The sequence below is a fragment of the Phocoena phocoena genome, chromosome 7, assembly GCF_963924675.1.
Source record: "Phocoena phocoena chromosome 7, mPhoPho1.1, whole genome shotgun sequence".
Classification (NCBI taxonomy): domain Eukaryota; kingdom Metazoa; phylum Chordata; class Mammalia; order Artiodactyla; family Phocoenidae; genus Phocoena; species Phocoena phocoena.
Genome location: NC_089225.1, coordinates 43,843,273 through 43,864,217, shown reverse-complemented (window position 1 = coordinate 43,864,217; position 20,945 = coordinate 43,843,273). Strand labels below are relative to the sequence as shown.

Here is a 20,945-nt window from a genome sequence, read left to right as displayed (position 1 = left end):
ACCACAAAATAGACCACATACTGTTTACAGTATGACAGCTGGAACAAGAAGGCTGTCTTATTTGACCTCAGCTGGAAACATACGTATCATATCAGGTGACTCAACTTTTTTTTTTTTTTGGCTGTATTGGGTCTTCGTTGCTGTGCGTGGGCTTTTTCTAGTTGCGGCGAGCAGGGGCTGCTCTTCCTCACGGTGCGCGGGCTTCTCATTGTGGTGGCTTCTCCTCTTGCGGAGCACGGGCTCCAGGTGCATGGGCCTCAGTAGCTGTGCGCTGTGGGCTCTAGAGCGCAGGCTCAGTAGTTGTGGCTCACGGGCTTGGTTGCTCCGTGACATGTGGGATCGTCCTGGACCAGGGCTCGAACCCATGTTCCCTGCGTTGGCAGTCAGATTCTTAACCACTGTGCCACCAGGGAAGCCCAACTCAGCTTTTTTGTCACTCTGTGCACGTACACGAAAGACAAAGTACTGAAAGGACTGATTTGGGGGTTACAAATACATTTTAGCAATATGGATTTTCAAAGATATGGAATCTGTAAATAATGAGAATTGACTGTATACCTCAGGCAGGTGACTATGGTGAAAAGGAGCCTACTCCTCAAAGATGCATCAGCTCCTTGTATGCTGACAAGACAGGCTGTTGAACTTGCAAAGATGCTCACCTAAGTCAACCAGCTCTCCTCAGAAGCATACCACAGCCTCACTGGGGGCTACTCCTTTTTGTCTCTGTGCTTCTACACCTATGTTTCTCAAACTTTGGAATGCATCAGGAAGACATGGCTCAACACAGGTCTCTGAGTCCACACCTAACATTTCCGATTCAGCAGGTCCGGAGTCATACCCCAGATTTTGCATTTATAACAAGTTCCCATGTGATGCTCACGTGGCTGGTCCAGGGACAACACTTTGAGGATCTCTGCTCTATGTTATTTATCTCTACTTTACAAAGGAAAACCTAAAGCTCAGAAGGGTTGAGTAACTTGCCAAAGTCTCATGCACAGCTACTAGCTGGTTTTCAGAATAAAATGTGGCTGATTCAGGATTAGCAATTTCTGTTCTACTGTGATGTCTTTAGGGCAGATCTCATCCTAACATGGCATTTTCCTCACAGGTAAACTGTTTTTTAGTTTAGTGGTGGTTTTACCCCAGGCTTGTCCACAATAGTCTGTTCTATCACAATAAAGTTGGGCTCTAGAATCAAGAGCCTTGCTCTGATTTTCAGGCCCTGGGCAGGCAGGACTGAGCAGAGGACGAAGTAGACAGGTTCCTCTCTCAGTCTTGCTACAGGGAGACTCATCCTTGGTGACAGTTTAAGCTATCAAAATACAAAGGAATTGTTGTCATCATGTAAACTTAATGGTGGATTTTGGTTGAGAGGCAATAGAAGGTAGTGATTACACACACACACACACACACGCACACACACGGGGAGTCTGATCACCTGATTATCTGCTTTCTGTGTTTGAACCAATGCAAGACACACAGCAAGCTCTAAGTGTTAGCCAATGTGGCCAGTTTGGAAGGGCTGGGTGGGAGATGATGAAAACAACCTTAACAGTGAGACTCACAGCCAAGTTACGGAGTCGGGCACTTTAGAAAAATGCATCTTCATTGAAGGAAATGCTGTTAGGCTATTAAACCCATTCATTGTGTGTTGTATCATATTTCAAGAACATTTTACATCTTCCTTTTGCAGTAGTATTCCATACATTTGTTTACCCACATTTGGATTCAAGCACATTTTGCCGTTGACAAATGATGCAGAAAGATTCAATGAAATTGTGAAGAATCAGAAAATTTCTGCTAATATTGACACCCCAGAAGGTGGATTTGATGCAATTATGCAAGCTGCTGTATGTAAGGTATGCTGAGGGGAGCAGTGTTTCATTCTGTTGACACAAATTTCATCTCTTGTGAACAAATCTCCTTTGAAAAGCTTAGCTAACTTTATCTTTCCTTTAATCGCCATATTTCTACAACAGATACTTAAAATTTTTGTACTTTTTTAATTCCATCATGTCAAAACGGGGACAATTTTTTATGCCTAATATTCAAATAGTCTAATAACATTGTAGTACAGTTGGGAAAAATTGGTTAAAAGAATAGTCATGTATGATTAATTTTCAAAGATCCAAATCATATTCATTAGTTTTTGAATTAACCATGGTGAAAAAAAAAGAAAAAAACAAAGACAGCAATTAACGAAAAAAAGTAAAAATGCTCTGATTCAGAATAAACGTCTACATATGATCAGATATCTATTGTTTCGAACGACAAAATAAGCATCAGAAGCCACAGTGTCTCTACAGCAATGCAAGAATTCCTCTCCGCCTTGACAGTCAGACCCATATCCATGGGAACGATTCCCCTGTCTTCAGATGACAGTCTTCATGGAAAATATCAGGAAACAGATAGGGCCGAAGGTCCTAGAACGTGGGAGGGCCAAAGAATTAAGGAAGGAAGGAAAAAGATAAAGGTACCATGGGGCAGCTACGATGAGCTTCTGTCCAACTAGTTCCTTGACTAATCTTAATTAAAGGGGAGAGCTCTGCAAAGAGACAGAAAACAGACCATCTTAATTAACAGTACTCCGCAGTCATACTTTGATAAGCAGCTTTTATCCTTGTATTACGTTTATAATTTTTGGATGATATCAGTAGAAAGAGAAATAGGTGTCTACAGGTTGGGTGAAATTTTAATAAAACAGGCTTACTTCGGGTCCGTTCTGTATTGCATTCTTACTAGCTCTGCTTCAGCTTGGATTTGGGATAATCTATGACCTCCCTCACTCCCTTCTGTCATTTTTCTGGTAAATTGAAAACTGGACAGTAAAAATAATTAACTGTGTAAATGTCAAGATCAACTGGATACTGATTGTAGTGGAACCATTTTTTCTGGAGCATAAATCATCTGAAAATGTAATCCAGGATAAAACAAAGGTCACAGAGTTTCATGTTTTTAATATGTTAATATTACCAACTCACAATAGGTGAAACAGTCTAAAATAGATTGAGCAGCAATATATATTTTAATAATCTGAATGTGTCCGAGCATAACTGATCCACTCTCAATAAACGTCTGCCCCTCTCCCATACAAGCTAAATGCTTCTTTCTCACTGTAGGAAAAAATTGGCTGGCGTAACGACTCCCTCCATCTCCTGGTCTTTGTGAGCGACGCCGATTCTCATTTTGGAATGGACAGCAAACTGGCAGGCATCGTCATTCCTAACGATGGGCTCTGTCACTTGGACAGCAAGAATGAATACTCCATGTCAACAGTCTTGGTGTGTAACCTATACTCCACACTGTTTTCAGGGCTACAAGCAGGCGAACGGAGCAACAATTGCTGTAATACACAGCAGAGTAACCCACCCTTGGTAGAAGCAGTGCACATTTTCTGATTTGAGATTAACACATTGGCCTTTCTCCATCCTCATCGCCCTTAGAGGTCCCCTCAAGAGCACAGATGGGCGGTGGCGATGTGGGATAAGTTCAGATTTGCTGTAGTACGAATGATCCCAGAACCTCCCCAATTTTTCAAAGAGCCCGAGGCCAGCAAAATGTAATACAGTCAGCTCATTCTGTTGGAACCATAGCCCTGGAAAGGAAGGCTCAGACCAGAACAGTAGTCACCTAGGAGCTGTTTTAAATGATGGTCCCAGAGTCATGCTGCCTCAATAATTCCGTGTTTTCATGGACCCTGGGATTCCCTGGGAAACCACTAGTCAGGTGCTGCTTGGCTGGCGCTTAATAATTTGGCTTATTTTCGTCATTTAAAAAATGCTCATGACATTCAAAAAAAAGAAAAAACACTTGACTTCTGTAAAACAAGGTAAAAATTTCAGAGCTCTTTTGAGGTACATGATCTCATTTGATCCTCACCAGAACCCTATGTGTCTAATTGTTTCCCTTGAACAGACTGTGAGGCTGCCACGCTGGTGCATGTGTCCTTCCCTCTGTCTGGAATGCCCTTTCCTCCAAGGCTGCTGAGAAACTCTTACTGATCTTTTAAAACCCAGTTCGGTCATGACTGCTCCGGGGACGGGGAGGACCCTGTCTGACCTCCACTGGGCCCCAAAGCGATCATCTCTCCCCTGGCTCTTATACATAGATGGCTTCTTGGCCATCGCCATACGGAAATGTGCTTGTTGGTTTCTGTCTGTCTTTAACATACATCCTCAGTACCAGAACTGGTTATTATCTCTATTTGCTGACAGCACAGTGCCTGGAGCACACTAAAAATAGAATTGAATTATGAAGCAGAAACCTGGAAAGGTCATATTATCCCCATTTAACACTTGGGGAAAAAATGGTACAGAGAATCTAAGTGACTTTTGAAAATGACAATGCTGTAGAAGTGTGTGTAGGGGAGAGAAAGAAAGAGGGAAGAGAACCCAGGATTCTAATATCAGATTGGAAAAACTATCCTCTAAAAAGAAAAGAATTTAGTGAGATAATGTACAGAAATGCTTACTACAGTGTTGGCAGTTAGTTTTAAAAAATCTAACGGTTCATGAATTATCTGCTATCATTTATTGACCTAAATTTCTAAACTTCAACATGGCTGTTTCTACCTAACTTTTGATCAATAGTGTTCACCAAATTTATATATTTTTAATTGTATCGGTTGTCCTTCCATATTATAGGATTAGTGAGGGTAGCCACATTTTGTCTTTTAGCCAATGAGGGGTGATAAACCGTGAGAAGTGGATCCCTTTTTTGTTACTTTTTTCTTGCAACTATTCAAATGTCCCATAATAGACATCTCAGAAAAAAGCAAGATCACAGAAGCAAATACTGCCTGTTGCCTAATATGACCTTCTCCTGTAATATATGTTCAAGTGATTCTTATTAAGTTGCTACAATGCACAGAGCTGTGGGCTATTTCCCTGCCTGCAACATAGCCCCCAGGTCCTCTGAGCACTTTCTATGCTCTCAACACTGGGCCAGGCTCCTGGGGCCGCAGAATAACAGGGCATGATCCCTGGCCTTGAGGAATTTAGAATATAGTTGTGGGAATTAAACCAATAGATCTGGATCAAATAGAAAACCATATTCACCCACCTATGGAGGGCTACGTGGTGCCATCCTGGCTTCATGGTGCCATCCTGGCTACACAGGCACAGCAGTTGAAAGTTCGGAGAACATCTGGAGATAAGTAGGAACCAGCGTTGGAGGACCTCAGGCTTAAGGTTGAAGGATACTTAATGTCTGGGCAATTGAAACACAGAGACTGAGAATGTCAGACTCAGAAAACTTTATAGATAGTATCTGGATTCTGCTAATATCCACAAATAAAAATCCAAATGGGATAGAAAGCACGCATTACACAGCCAGATTTGCAGTTGGGTAATTGACCTGAGTATCTTAGGCAAAACTATACTTTTCCCTCAACTTTAATTTTGTGGCTGAAAACAAAAATATTCCAGAAGTGCTGAGAATATATGAACATACCACATTCGTGCGCAAGAAGGCTTATTCGTCAGTGTTCCTGCACTTTGGCTGACTGCAGTCATAAGCAACACGGTATTCTTAGTTCCCTTGTTTGCAGGCCACTCCCTCATTTGAGGTTTTTTTAACACATTATTCACATTTGGAGTCATACACCAGGCAAATGTGCTCCAGGTTTTCCAGGCTTGGAAAGTAAAGGTCATCTGCAAATATGATAATTAATGACTTTATATTTTAAAGTACTTGTATCACTCAGGGATGAATGTATCAATGGAACAGAAGTAAATTGAATACAATGGCTTTTCAATTGCCCAGTAAAAATATTGCAGCATCCCATAAAACCAATTCGTGACATCAAAAAGGCAGTAAGACCAAACTGGAGAACTGGTACAGGAATCTCTCAAGTCAGAGGGATTTAGGAGTGGCAGTGTGTGCTTCCTCAGCAGGTTGGTCCTTCCACAACCCTCATCCCGCCCCATCCAATTCCAGTCAGAGTTTCAGAACTGCAAGTGTCACCTCGGTCACCTTCATCACAGCCATGGTCCCTCTCTCCATTCTAACATTCCCTCCAATATTTGCCTGCAGGCAACTGGCACTTAGAAAAAGACATGTATCTGTACCCTTGAAAAGATGAGACACTGTAAGTCTGTAGATAAATCTAGTGATCTCCTTGGAGGTGACAGAGCATAATACACCACGTTGACAGGCACCGACTCTAAGGAATTAATCGACTTACAATATCTAGGAAACAATTACTAAGCCAATTAAGAAAATAATGCTAATTGCGTATTTGTTTACTTGGAGTGATAGACACAGTAATGCCTGTGAGAATTGAAAATGCCAAACTCAGTAAGATATCTTTGAAAGAGATATTCCTTTATTTTACATACTTTTGTTAAGAAGATACTTAAAATCTTTGTGTTCAATTTTAGGAATATCCAACAATTGGACAACTCATTGATAAACTGGTACAAAATAACGTATTATTGATCTTTGCTGTAACCCAAGAACAAGTTCATTTGTATGAGGTAAGCAAACATGATTTAGGAAATTCCTTCAGGGAGATTATTGGACATGAAACTTTAACTCTGAATTTAATACATGGGAGGCCAATAGGTAATCATTAACACGTACCAGATACACTGGACACTGGCAAGGTGGATTCAGTTACTGTTTGCAATTTAAATTATAAACACAGAGGTGCAGCAGGGAGTGGAGGACAGATGTGGTGGGATAAGGAAGAAAGAGTTATGGAAATGAAAAGTTGGAAGAGAGTCCCAATAAACATAGGACCACCTGTCTAATGGAAAATCAATCTATCTTCCCTTGAGCTATTTCATCTGATAAGGAGAGTTAACAGTGAGCAGAGAAAATTATGAGAATGGGAGGAGACTTGACTTAAATCTCTGACGTTTGCAAATTCGATACATAGAAAATACACAAGTAGAGATACAACTCAAACTATTGAGAAGTGAAAAGTTGAAAGAAAAAGATTTGTTAAACCCTGGGCCAAAAGATAATTTCTCCCTTAAAGTAGTTGGATTTGCAGTTCAGGTTTTTGAATGGAAGCACCAATGGCAGAAAGGAAATTGTTTTGTTAGATGAAAAAAATGTTCATAAATCACCGCATACACAGTAAAATACATATTACAAGTGCAAATGTTTTCTGTGGCTTCTTTCCAGCCTCAGAAAAACAATATGTCAAAATGCCAGGCATTGGGGTACTAGCAAATGATCTATTATTCCTCATGGGCAGTTTCACAGAGGAGGAATCTCTAGCCTGAGTCCTAGAAAATGTTGAGAAAATATGTGTCCGTTAAACTGTCTGTACCTTCTATGCAGAAGCTTCAAATACTCCTAAATTCAAAGTCGGATCTCCCATTCCTTTTGAAAGGACCTCTTAACTCGCTTGGTGAATTTACAGGGCTCAGGAAACACTGAGATTATTTCACAGAAGGCTTTGATTAAATGCCACTCACTGCTCAGGACGGTACAATCCATGAACTTGCATCAAGTTCTGTAGAAAGGATCCAGGAGGAGATCCTATCTTGCATTTTTAATGAGAGGAGGGTATTGTACTCCAGGTGAGACTGCCTTCTGCTGAAAACGAAGGAAGTCCCTTGCAATCAAGCTACATACTCGAGGGCTTTGTTCTACTCAGAGACCATGTGGGTTCACCTGATCTAGGCATTTTCTTAAGGCTTTTTAGTATGTGATACTCGTTTCCAGTGGTTTTAAGTAGTAGAGTTGCGGTAAAGATTTTTTAAAAGTACCCCAAATACAATAGTGAGTCTATTCTGCCTTTGATTCTTAAGGCTAGAGTGAGAGGACCCTGGGGGTCACCACACCTCCTCCAAAGCAAGGCTCCTGTTCAGAAAGGGGAGGAGAAGTTGCACAAAGTTTTCTTAAAAGAGGGATCTGGGAAACACGATTGATGATCACGAACAGAGACGCCCATAACTCACTTTGGTAATAGTCTTTAAGACACAACTCATTCAAATGCCTCCTCAAAATTGCTATTAAAAAGACAGAGCAAGGTGAAAAATAGCTCTGTGGCAAAACAGAATGTCGGATTTAAACAGGTTGCATCCACAGTTCCCTGTTGCAAAGGAAATGATCATTTCCAAGGAAAACACCCGATTAGAGCCTGCCTCTAACGTAACAGCAGGACATTTATTTTGCCTGCCTACTAATCTCATCAGGAGGTGAATTTCTGTTCCGTTGTGACCTGTGGTTTTTACCATCTAGGCTCCACTAAATTCAAAGGGACATTTGCAGGGAGCCATGCAGTGGACCAGGCCAGCAGCCCGCTCTGTGACTCTGATCCTTTCATTATTTTATTTTCATTCTGATGGACTCATCATTTCCTCTGCATTAGTGGGAATAGACGGCAGCCTGGTCTAAAGATAATGACAGCAGCATTGCACTTCCCTGAAGGTTTTGCACAGCATGAAAATGCTGGTTTCTTGTTTTATTGATAATGGAAACTGAAAATAGACCAGTAATGGCTTGGGTTGCCTTTCCATTTAAATCTCTTAGAAGGAGCCCTATGTGTGCAGGAGCCCTATGTGACCTGATGTTTGGATAGCTGTGATAGAGGCAGCATAACGACCAAAGAATCACTGAAAAATAAAACCAGTGATAGGATAAATAAAGCAACTAAGTGGTTGGATCTAATGGAAATTCCAGGAGGCAAACTGTTTGCCCCAGTTCTGTGTTAAGCACGGTTATGTGTACACACCCGGCACAGGAGCCAGGTCAGGTTCAATGGTGCCCATCTTGCAGCAAATAAAGAGTTATGTTGCCCGTTCATGGAATGCAAGAAAAAATGACTATTTTTTAAAATAACTTTGGTAAGATGCCTTGGACTGCCCAGGTGTGTATGTTGCCGTACTTTGTGGTAACAGAGATGAACGAACAATGGAAAGGCTACAGTGAGCAGTTTTGCCTCCTGTTCATTATGACTGCAGTGTGTGCCCCAGACTCCAGCAAAGAGATGATTTTGAACAAACTTATTATCATGGATAGTTTCCTGTTTGTCCAATTACAGGGTTCAAAAGATAATGATAGATAATAGACTGAGTAGTAGGTAGTATATTACATTCAACTGCTAAATACCATTTTGAATCAGGATTCAATTACCCAAGCTTTAAAAAAATTTTTTTATCTCCTCTGCTGTTTTCAAATATTTACTGTTAATTTACATCAATTTAGTATCAGGCTACTAAGCCCCAACTGTCTAATTTGACTAGTCTTTCCTTGCTAATGAGAGACTGAGAGAAAAGCAATTAAATTAGCATCTTTTACTACATTGTCAAATCCTGTTGTTAATCACCTGGGATTATTTGCAAGACTTTAAAATATCTCATTATCTTTCAAAATGTCTACCTCTGGCTGGAAAAGATGAGTTTTATGACGTTAATTGTTATTGTATATATATATATATATAAAATAATAATTGTATGACCTGGTGTTTATGATGTAATGTTGAAACACCACTTAGAAAGTAAACAAGATGTATTGGTAAAAGACACTTCACTAACATCTGTGGCCACTAATTGATGACCCTGTGGTTATTAGGACAGAATGATGGGTCTAAAGCATGGGGACAGGGGCCCAAGCAGGTTGTTCTACCAACCAAAAGGCCCTCCCCTCTGGAGGTAAAAAACCTTCTATTATTAACTCTGTAAAGAGCATGGTGGGTCTCACTCATCTTTCTGTTTAGGCCAATTCTCAATACAAAGTAGATTCTCAGTCAATATTTGTTGAATGAATTAAAAAACAAAAAACTGCAATGCAAGCACTTCATTTTTTCTCAAATGGGCTTTGTGTGACAAATGCCTGTCAAGGTCAAGGGAGCCCATGTCCAAGAGCAGGTGGGGGAGCCTGACCTACCATTATGGTCTCCTGCAGCCTTGGCTGTTTCTTCTCCACTTGAATCCAGTTGGCACTAGAGAGGAAAGGAACACTCTGCCATCAGCCTTGGGATCACCCTGTTGGATAAGCTCCAGAGCCTTCTTCCTAGTCTGTAAAAGGAAAACCCGAGTGATTAACCACTTGATGGTCATTAATGCAAAAACAAACACACAGGCTACTGCAATATGCTATGAGCCTGATGTTTCAGAAGTGTGGCTTCTGAAATTGTCTACCATATACAAGTTTCAATTTTTCAGGAATCAAAAACCCAGTTTTTATTTCACCCTTTCTTTCCTTTTTCTCCTCATCTTTTCAGCTTTTCACCATAGCAAGGGAACTGAAAGGAGGCAGAGAAATTAGGGAGGGAGATAAAACAATCATTGGACACTTTTGCTATTTGCAGCCTGTTCTATTATTGTTTTGCTTTATAATGTTTACTGTTGGAAAAGACCAAAACAATTTTTTCCAGTGAAAATCCCTTTATCTCTCCGATCGGTTTTTACTGAATAAAAGGACTGGAGTGGATGACCTCCAGCTTTGGTAGTCAATGATTCTGGACCTGGAGGGGGCGCAAATCACCATAAATTCCGATGATTTACCCATGGATAAAGTATAGCTAGCTGTAATATAGCTAATTTTAGGGCACGGTCTAAAAACTTGTTCTTTTTTTTTTCTTTTTTTTTTGGTACGCGGGCCTCTCACTGCCGTGGCCTCTCCCGTTGCGGAGCACAGGCTCCGGACGCGCGGGCTCAGCGGCCATGGCTCACGGGCCCAGCCGCTCCGCGGCATGTGGGATCCTCCCGGACCGGGGCACAAACCCGTGTCCCCTGCATCGGCAGGCGGACTCTCAACCACTGCGCCACCAGGGAAGCCCCTAAAAACTTGTTCTTTATCTATGAACCCCATCCTGTAATTATGGAAATTCCAAATTTACGCTTTTAATGAAAATAAAATCATGTAGGAATTAAAAAGAGAACTTCTGGATTAGGAGAAACATCCATGGAGTTAATAAATTGCTCTCAATTCAAGTGTAATGGGAAAGGATTTTGATTTCTCTTTATTTGCTGGTATCTGAGAATAAAGACCAAGGAGAGCCAGCTGCCTGCACTTTCCTCATTAATAAAAACACCTCTCAGAGAGGGAGATTTTAGAAAAAAAAACTCATGTCCTCAGATTATCAGGGCAAAGTGGTTGGAAGTATTTTCCAGACTAATTAATAAACCATAAACACGAAAAACATCAGTAGTTACCCCCTAGGTTACACAGAGTACTTTTCTTCTAAAGAACACAAGGACTCATAATCCAGAAAATGAACACACAGAAAAAAAGATACAGATTTATAGTCAGGGTCTTACTGAGATGCCTTCTTAGGCCAACCCATGTAGAAATATAAAATGAGATTTCATCAATACTAGGCCTAAATATTTCAAGATTTACATAATACCCAGAATGTCTAACATCATTAAAACCAGGGTGCTATTGACCATAGTCTTCATTCATTCATTCATTTATCAAACATCCATGAGCCAGGCCAGGGTTGGTGACTAGAGAGAAGAAGACACAGTGTCTGCCTCAAGAGCATTAGCAGACCTGTAAGCCAATGATTTACCTAAAGGTTAGAGGTTATTTTAGAGGTTATGTTCTAGAGACCCCAAGGCAGAGTTTCCCTGAGGGGCCAGAGTTTTCACATCTGTTAATGTTTTTACTCTTTTCTATTCACCATTTTTATTAGAAGGGGCAGCAAATTAATCGGCAATCTTAAAACTACCTTCGATGCTGAGGGTATCCTAGTGCTGGCCCTTCACTTTATAGAGGTGGAAACTGAGGGCCAGAGAGAATCAGCAACTATGACCATGAGAATAATAGGGAAGGTTTGCTAAGGGCTTATTAGGTGGCAGCTGGGGTTAACTATTTTAACTCACTTTATCTTTTAATCTCCTTTTTAGCGCCCCCCAAAATCCAAAAGCAAGTTGCATGTGAGAGTCAGGATTTGAGCCCAGACAGTTTGAATCAACAGCCCCAAACAGTGAGTCGAGTCACAACTGAACTTGAGTTTCTGCAGTGAAAGAGCAGGCCCATTCCTAATCATTAGGCCAGCAGAGAAGCAGCCTTTTCACAAAGTAACCGGCTTTTGAAAGTCACTGAACAGTAAGAGCACAGAGCCCACGGGAGCAGCAGAGCATTCCCTGCAAACGGCAGAGTCCTTCAAGGCCAGTAAACACTGGATTTTACTTACTCTTGCTGTTAACTTAGACAAATAGAGCAATCTGAATATGTGTGGACTTGAAAAGAGACACATCTGGATTCTGCCTAGTGTGATATTTAAGCCCTGAGCGGTAAGAACGGGCCCCACAGTTAGGGAGCTTATGCCATTGGCCAACCCACCAAAAATAGCTAGTCTCTAAGGTGACCGCTATCGAGGTTTCGGCCAAAGGGAGAATAGGGGACACATGGTCTGACACAGGCTGTAGGCCTCTTATGATGATACCATTCAAGCACATGGAAAAATAGAGTAACACAATGAACACCCACGTACCTCCTGCCCAGCTTTCTCCAATCTTAACACTTTGCCACTATATTTGCTTCCGATATTTTACAGACATAAAACATTTCAGATCCAGTTGCCTGCTGTGTAACTGCCCACCTCCCTCTTTCCTTCCATAGAAGTAACCAGTATCCTGAACTTAGTGTTTATTATTCCCATGTTTATTATGTGAAGCATTAAAACATATGTCTACCCATAACTAATTACGTAGTTTGGGCTCACAAGTTTCATTTCATGCTGTATGTATTATTTCTATAGCTTGCTTTTGGACTCAATGTTATGTTTTGGGTTTTTTTTTAAATGATGGTAAAATATACACAACATAAAATTTACCATTTTATAGGTTAAGCATATAGTTCTGTGGCATTAAGTACATTCACATTGTGGTGCTCAAAGTTACGTTTTTGAGGCTTATCCATGGAAACACTTAGAGCTCTTGTTTACTCTGTTCCACTGCTATACATATTTCATTATGTGTATTTACTGTAGCATGTTCATTTGTACCTGAGGGCTTCAGATCATTTCCAATCCTGCAACATTACAATTGTTGCAGCCATGCACATCCTTTCAGGCATGTTCTCTGTTGAGGATCCATGTCTGGAAGTGAAGCCCCTGGGTCACAGGGGAGTGGCATTCTCAACCCCCCTGGGTGTATCCAAGTTGCTTTCCAAAGTGGTTGTATCACTTACTCAGTTACTCTCCTACCAAAAACATGAGAGTGTTGAAAAAAAAACCCGAAAGACAAAACAGAAAAAAGAAAAACCACACATTAAATTACTCTTTTTCTGATGATAAAATTAATACATTATTTAAAAAAAAAAAGAGGGGGATACAGAAAAGCACAATGAAGAAAATAAAGATCACTCATAAACTCACTACTCAGACACAGCTAACCATTCTTGACATTTTAGAATGTCTTCTCTTTTGTTTTTACGTGCATTTACATGTTTTAACATAATTGGTATCAGATTGTGCATATTAAGTATGTTCAAATTTTTGGAATGTGTTTATATATTTACAGTCTCAAAAAGGCATAAAAATTAAGTTGCACTTAGTTATATGTCGAACAACCACTTTTAATAATAAGAATAGCATTAGATGAAATCAGGGTCATTCTACAGAATTCTGAATCTGTGGTTGCCAGACTTAGAGGGTGTGTGTTTTAAAATAAAAGCAAACTTGCTGCCCGTCCCTAGCAGCCCCAGAACATCCAAAATTACTACACTTTTACCTACCAGGTCACTTTTTTACATATTCCAATGATACTTGGTTACTTTTTCATACATTCATGCAACATCTTTAATAGGACCAACAAATTATTTCTAGTACCCCTTTTCTTATCCCTGAGAGTGCCCTACTGGTGAGGACTCTGACATCTGTGAACAAACTCAGCTCCTTCAAAGGCTCTTCTCCATGCTGCAAAGTGCTCAAAGCTGTGTACCTACACTTCCCTTCCTAGGAGGGTCCACAGTGTGAGGGGACTCAGTTACCTATCTATCCCCAGAAGCCTTTCCTATGGCTGCAGGTGGCCACTCTGTATCTGTGAGGCTGGACCAAATTACAGCTATGATTAAAGGAAGCTCACCCCTTCTTGGACCAGCATGCAGAGTTTAACTGTACCCATGCATTCTCCACATGGCACAGCCTTTCACACAATTACAGAGGACATCAAGGCACAAGGGACAAGTTAAACTGACAGCTCCCAAACATAAGAGAAATTTGAGAGTATTATATGTTTTAACTTTATGGCTCATTATCTGAAAGAGCTCAAACTAGGCTACAACAGGGCCACTGTTAGTTACAATATTGTTCAGTATCTTGTTGCCCTTACGGTCTTGAATCTTCACAAAGTAATCAGAAAATTTTTGAAACAGAAAATTTTGTTGAGCTTGAACAATTTGGGCACATTTTATTCACTAATTCAGGGTTTGGCATACTACTTCTATAGGGTTGCCAGATTTAGCACATAAAAATACAGGATGTCCAATTAAATTTGAATTTCTAAACAGCAAATAATTTTTTATGTTTTAGTATGTTCATGCAATATTTGGGCCACATACTAAAAGCTTTGAAAGAATTACTAAGAAAAATGGAACAGAGAGTACAGCAATGGGGAATAATGGAAGAGGAGAGTGTGAGACCTTACTTCCATAGGATCTTCAGGGAAGACCCTTTTTAAGAAGTGATGAATAAAGCAGCAACCTGAAGGTTAAGAGCAGTCAAGAGGAGAAGGAGTGTGCAAAGGCCCTGAGGTAGCAAAGTACTCAGTGCTCAGTGTGTTTGACAAACTGCAAAGAGGTTTGTCAGCCTGATGTGAGCTGGGGTAGAAGGGGATGGAGTGGGAAAGGTAGGCTAAAACAAGACCCCCCAGTCTTAGTGCTATTCCATGGATAGAAGGCATTCAAAACCACCACTTTTGTTGTTGAGTAGAAAATAGATGTCACAGGTGTATGACAAACTGAGGTCACCATATGGGTTACAGGTGTATAGTTTTAAAAACATAACACCTTTATTTTCCAAATTGCCAGAGCTATTCCTGGAAGCATCCTCTCGACAACAAGAATGGTGTGGACCAGACATTCTTAAACTTTGGCGCTGATTAGAATCATCTAAGAAGCTTTCTAAAAAACCCAAGGCCCAGGTCACACCCTGATCCAATTAAATCAGTATCTCAGGGGCTGAGACCCAGGCATCAGTATTTTTAAAAATCTCCCTTGGTGTCTCCAATCACCCAGGGAGGCTGTTAAAATATAGACTCTGATTTAGGAGGTCTGGGCTGAGGCCTGAGATTTTGCAATTTTCTTTTCTTTTTTTTTTTATTGAGGTATAATTGACATATAACATTATGTTCGTTTTGTCTGTACAACATAACAATTCAATATTTGTATACACAGCCCAAAGAGGTCACCACAATAAGTCTAGTTACCGCCTGGCATCTCACTGTTACATTTTTTTCTTGTGATGGGAACTTTTAAGATTTACTATCTTAGCAACTTTCAAATATGCAATACAGTATTATTAACTATAGTTACCATGCTGTACATTACATCCCATGACTTATTTTACAACTGAAAGTTTATACCTTTGGATTCCTTCACTCATATCACTCCCACTTCCTGCCCCCACCCTCACCTCCCCACCCCTGGCAACCACCAATCTGTTCCCTGAATCTATGAACTTGGCTTTTTTGTTTGTTTATTTTGTTCTGATTTGATTAGTTTTGTTTGTTTTTAGATTCCATGTGTAAGTGAAATCATATGGTATTTGTCTTTCTCTGTCTGACTTGTTTAACCAAGCATAATGCCCTCAAGGTCCATTCTTGCAGCAAATGGCAAGATTCCTTTCATTTTCATCACTGAGTAATATTCCCTTGTATATGTATACAATATCTTCTTTATCCATTCAGCCATTGATGGGCCCTTAGGTTGCTTCCATATCTTGGCTATTGTAATAATGCTGCAATGAACATGGAGTGCATGTATCTTTTCAAATTAGTGTTTTCATTTTCTTTGGATAAATACCCAGAAGTGGAATTGCTGGATCATATGATAGAAATAAACCTACTCATGTGTGGTCAATCAATCTATAATGAAGGAGGCAAGAATATACAATGGGAAAAGGACCATCTCTTCAATAAACGGTGCTGGGAAAACTGGACATCCACGTGTGAAAGGATGAAACTAGACCACTATCTTCCACAATATACAAAAATTAACTCAGAATGGATTAAGGACTTAAAATGTAAAACCTAAGACTATAAAACTCCTAGAAGATAACACAGGTGGTGAGCTCCTCTTGACATCAGTCTTGGCAGTAATTGTTTGGATCTGACTCCAAAGGCAAAGGCAACAAAAATTAAACTGAATAAGTGGGACTACATCAAACTAAAACACCTCTGCACAGCAAGGGAAACCATCAACAAAATGAAAAGGCAACCAAAGAATAGGAGAAAATATTTGCAACCCGATAAAGGGTTAATAACCGAAATATATAAAAAACTCATACAATTCAATAGTTTTTAAAACATCTGATTTTAAAATGGACAGGGGGGCTTCCCTGGTGGCGCAGTGGTTGAGAATCTGCCTGCCAATGGAGGGGACACGGGCCCGTGCCCCGGTCCGGGAAGATCCCACATGCTGAGGAGCGGCTGGGCCTGTGAGCCATGGCCACTGAGCCTGCGCGTCCGGAGCCTGTGCTCCGCAACGGGAGAGGCCACAACAGTGAGAGGCCCGAGTACCGGCAAAAAAAGAAAAAAAAAAAAAAAGGCAGGGTAATCTTATTAAGAGACGATCTGAAGTATCTTCAGGAACAAATACTCAGTGTAGGCCCTTTGTTCTCTCAGCCTCCATTCTCCAATGCCTCTCTGTGCATTTGTTTGTCTCAGAACAGTCACGCACGGTGGGCCATTTGTCTTCCCTTATCGCACTGTGACTGCTGCCGAGCACTCGTTCAGCTGTGCGCTGCAGCTTCTCGGCTGACAAGATAATTACATTCCAGGGCAGACTGGGAGAAAGACAGGGAGTGCTCAAAAGTTCCGAAGCCGACTACCTAGTCATCGCTGGTACGGACTTCAAGATCAAGCACCTGATCTAATTAGCACACCCCCATCGCTGCCGGTCTGACTGTGGAATGCTGACAATTAAAAGCCTGAAGGCAAAGCCGATATCAGGCAACCCAGAGACAGACGTTCACGCTACCTAGTGCCAGAAACAATTACATATTCTTTTTGGAATCTTGGGAGTCCTAGTAACACAGTCGAGCCTGGGGGTAAACTTTTGCATAATACTGGGAGCCCTGCGTTTATCGGTAATGAACAGGAGAATAAAACCTCACAAAAATGAAAGACCTCACGGGAAGAAAGCCTACTGATTACCTTCAGAAGGACTTATTTCAGCCAACCCAGCCGGCCCCCAGCTCTGGAAGAAGCACACTTCCTGACAAAAGCGGGCTTTCACCTGCAAAGAGCTGTTTTTCTTTGACCAGATAAAAAGTACAGTACAGTCCCCCAGGAAAAAAAAAATGTTTTTGCCTCTATGGTTTCACGACTTCTTACGTTTCTTTCAAGATGTAGCCTTTCAATGTGAAAGTGATTACGGACACAAAGCTTTTTCTTCCTTTCTTTTTGCTTTGAGTAGGAAAGTGTTCTATAATCTCTAAACCCCTATATATATAAATACCAGGCTTTATTACCTTAACTTCCCGATGAGACCAACCCCCGCCCCACCATGTCTGCTGGCATTTGCACAGTGAGCACGTAGAGCCCAGTGAGCGCTTGCTTTAAAGTCAAGACCTGTTTTTACCACTTATTAGCCCTGTGACCAGGCAAGACACTCACTTTTCCAGGTAAAATGAAGGCTTAAAATCTTTAAAGATTAGGGACTTCCCTGGTGGCACAGTGGTTAAGAATCCGCCTGCCAACGCAGGGGACACAGGTTCGAGCCCTGGTCCGGGAAGATCCCACATGCCGCGGAGCAACTAAGCCCGTGCACCACAACTACTGAGCCTAGAGCCTGTGCTCCGTAACAAGAGAAGCCACCACAATGAGAAGTCTGCGCACAGCAACGAAGAGTAGCCTCCGCTCATCACAACTAGAGAAAAGCCTGCGTGCAGCAACGAAGACCCAATGCAGCCAAAAATAAGTAGAATAAATAAATCAAAAACTATATATCGGGCTTCCCTGGTGGCGCAGTGGTTGAGAGTCCGCCTGCCGATGCAGGGGACGCGGGTTCGTGCCCCGGTCTGGGAAGACCCCATATGCCGCGGAGCGGCTGGGCCCGTGAGCCATGGCCGCTGAGCCTGCGCGTCTGGAGCCTGTGCTCCGCAGCGGGAGAGGCCACAACAGTGAGAGGCCCGCGTACTGCAAAAAAAAAAAATTTTAGCAAAAAAATATTTAGTAAGTATAGTTAAAGAACAAGAACAGTGGCGTTGGTTAATCATATAATGTTGAAAATAAACGGCGCTGAGCATAAAATCCCTCCACATCGGTGAGGCTCCATAGAAAGAGTTAAGCAAGCACAAAGTCTAAAGAGAAGCAGCAGTTTGCTCTAAATATTTGGTTTTACAAATTCTTTATTGAAATGCTACTAGCAGATATACGGCCAGTTGACTTCTGACTTCCCCCGCTCCGACGAGGCACATGAGAAGTGCGGTCTGTGTAAAACGGTGGCTGACAGGTCTGAGGTGGCGAGGAACCCATGATGCTACGGCAGAAATGTCACCAGAGGAGGACATGAGGGCACGTTCGAGTCACCATCCAAGGCAAAAACCCAATCACAATGCCCAGCAAGGATACAGCCAATTATAAACTGTACCCCAGAACAGAGCCAGACTCTGAACCTGGAGGTGAGAGTGAACCCAACAGGAAGTACAGTCAAAGCAGGAATGAAGGCCCCATCAGCAGCTGTGTCTTCCATGGGGAGAACAGCAGTATAGCACCAAGAGCAGCCTAGAGGCTGCCAAGGTCCTCAACCTGAGTCTCTTTAAAGAGAAAACCAACCAACAGCCGGTCTACGGCTACCTGGGGCTGCAGGTATGTGGGGCTGCGGCTCCCCTGCCCTCAGCCCAGCAGGAGTGCACCCCTGATTTCTGGCAGCCGGACGCCCAGAGGCCCTGAACTTAGTGACGCTCTCTGAGAGGAACCTGAAGTGTGCAGGTGTGAATCCAGGTACTATCTCCTGAAGCCTTCGATGCCTGCCCGCTAAATCGCGGCCTGTCCACTTCTGATCCTCTAGCCTTGACAAACAGGAGATTTCTAGGGAGCAAATGCAGACTGTTGGACAAATACAAAATCTTTTTTGAGGTTGGGGCAATGTGAACGAAAAAATAGGGCTTGATGAAAGAAGTTAAGGAAACGAAGGTGAACAGAAAAAGCCGACCTTGCAAACACGAGTGAGAAAAGCAACCTCAGGAACTCCTGGGTGGCATGGTGGGGAGGAAAGGGAGAAAATCCATAATTAAGATAATCCATGGACCGAGAACAGGGAACGTAAGCCCAAGAAATTCAAGTCCAAGCATAGGAGTTTGCATTTCTACTCAGCTCATGCCATGTTGCGTCTTCAGAGTTCATCATTTCTAATACCCAAGAGTTCTCTTTTCCGGTCACACTGCTATAATTTATCACACCCAGGCATGCAAAATCATCCTTTTTCTAACATTAAACATGTTTAATCAGGGCAATTTATAATAACACTTTAGGGCTTTAGTGACTGAATTTGACACGTGATATTTACAGTAATCATAATACTACAAGATTTAAAGTGTAATGTTTTTACAGTGTTAGATCAAGAAGCCAAATTGTCCATGTTCTTAGTTAGTTATTTGCAATGTTTCTGGGGGGAATCAGCATCCAGAAATTAATTAATAGTCTTCCTCTCCGCAATGATCAGTGTCATCCTGGGTACTTCTCCTAGATGCCAACTCCTTTGTACCCTCACTCTGGTGACGATCAACAAATGTGATTAATGTTAAACCACTCGTCCTAGTAGCCAAAAGCCAAATGTCACACCACATGCAGGATCGTAATTATGCTTTAGGAAGTAGATGGATTTGGCTTTGTTAACCAAGAATTAACCCAGAATCTGGAGGCCCCTTGAACTATTGCGTCTGGAAAATACCCATTATGTCTTGGCCTGGGGGATACCAGGACATTTTTCAAGGATAGCAGTTTCATGCAAAGCTAAGGGCCTTGAAATTCCTTTTCAAAAGGCTCTAAACCTTTCTTTGTCAAACTCTAAAGTTTCCCTCTGCCTTCTCTTCTGGAACCAGTCAAATTTACACATATTCCAGCTCCACTTGAGTGAAATTCAAGTTCCCATTTAGGTATTTGCTGTTAACCACAGCTCTCACGCTTCATGGCCCTTTTGACATGTGTTTATTTGAAAAGTGAGTCGATGAACCAGTGCCTTCTTCGTATTTGACAAGCTCTATCTGACTTGGGGACCCACCTCAATAGGCAGTGATGGAGGGGCCCAAAGTAACGGGAGGGATGTTACCTGGATTCTTATCCACAGCCCCTTCAATAATAAAACACAGTGTCAAGGCAGATGGACGACTGACACTTTTTTAACAGTTCAGCTTTCCATCAGCTTCAAACTTAAACACAATTATGAATGGTGAAATAAGTAGAACATTGCAAAACCCACAAATTAAAACCAAAGCCCATTTTTCCATAAATGAGGAGTAGAAGGTTTGGATTTGAGCCGGGTGCCCACCTCTTGCAAGTGCCCGGGACCTCCCAAAACATGTTGGTGTTCCCACATCACCCTGGCTTCATTTGTTCCTCCCTTGGGTTCCCCTCATCCTGATTTATTTACTTACTATCATGATTATTAATTCTGATTTAGTTTTGTGCATTTTCTACACTACTTAAATCTTCTTTGGAATAAGATAGGATATCATTATGCTTGAACCTTAGGAGATGCCCTAAATTCTTCACTCAAAGCTTAGTTTTCTTTCTTTGCCTACAACTGTGATAAATTCACTCATCGGATTTCACAATACACGGAAACTTTAGAAGAGAACAGCTGACAAAATGAGT

At 41.6% G+C, this 20,945-nt stretch overlaps 1 protein-coding gene across 2 annotated transcripts in view; it reads left to right on the top strand.

Annotated features, from left to right (window-relative positions):
- Positions 1-20,945, top strand: part of ITGB6 (integrin subunit beta 6) — a 68,342-nt gene that overhangs the window by 11,857 nt on the left and 35,540 nt on the right. For both annotated transcript variants that reach the window (XM_065880498.1, XM_065880499.1), the window contains 3 exons: positions 1,694-1,859; positions 3,120-3,281; positions 6,381-6,476. In XM_065880498.1, the coding sequence (XP_065736570.1) occupies positions 1,694-1,859; positions 3,120-3,281; positions 6,381-6,476 (424 nt within the window). The remainder of the gene's footprint in view (positions 1-1,693; positions 1,860-3,119; positions 3,282-6,380; positions 6,477-20,945) is intronic.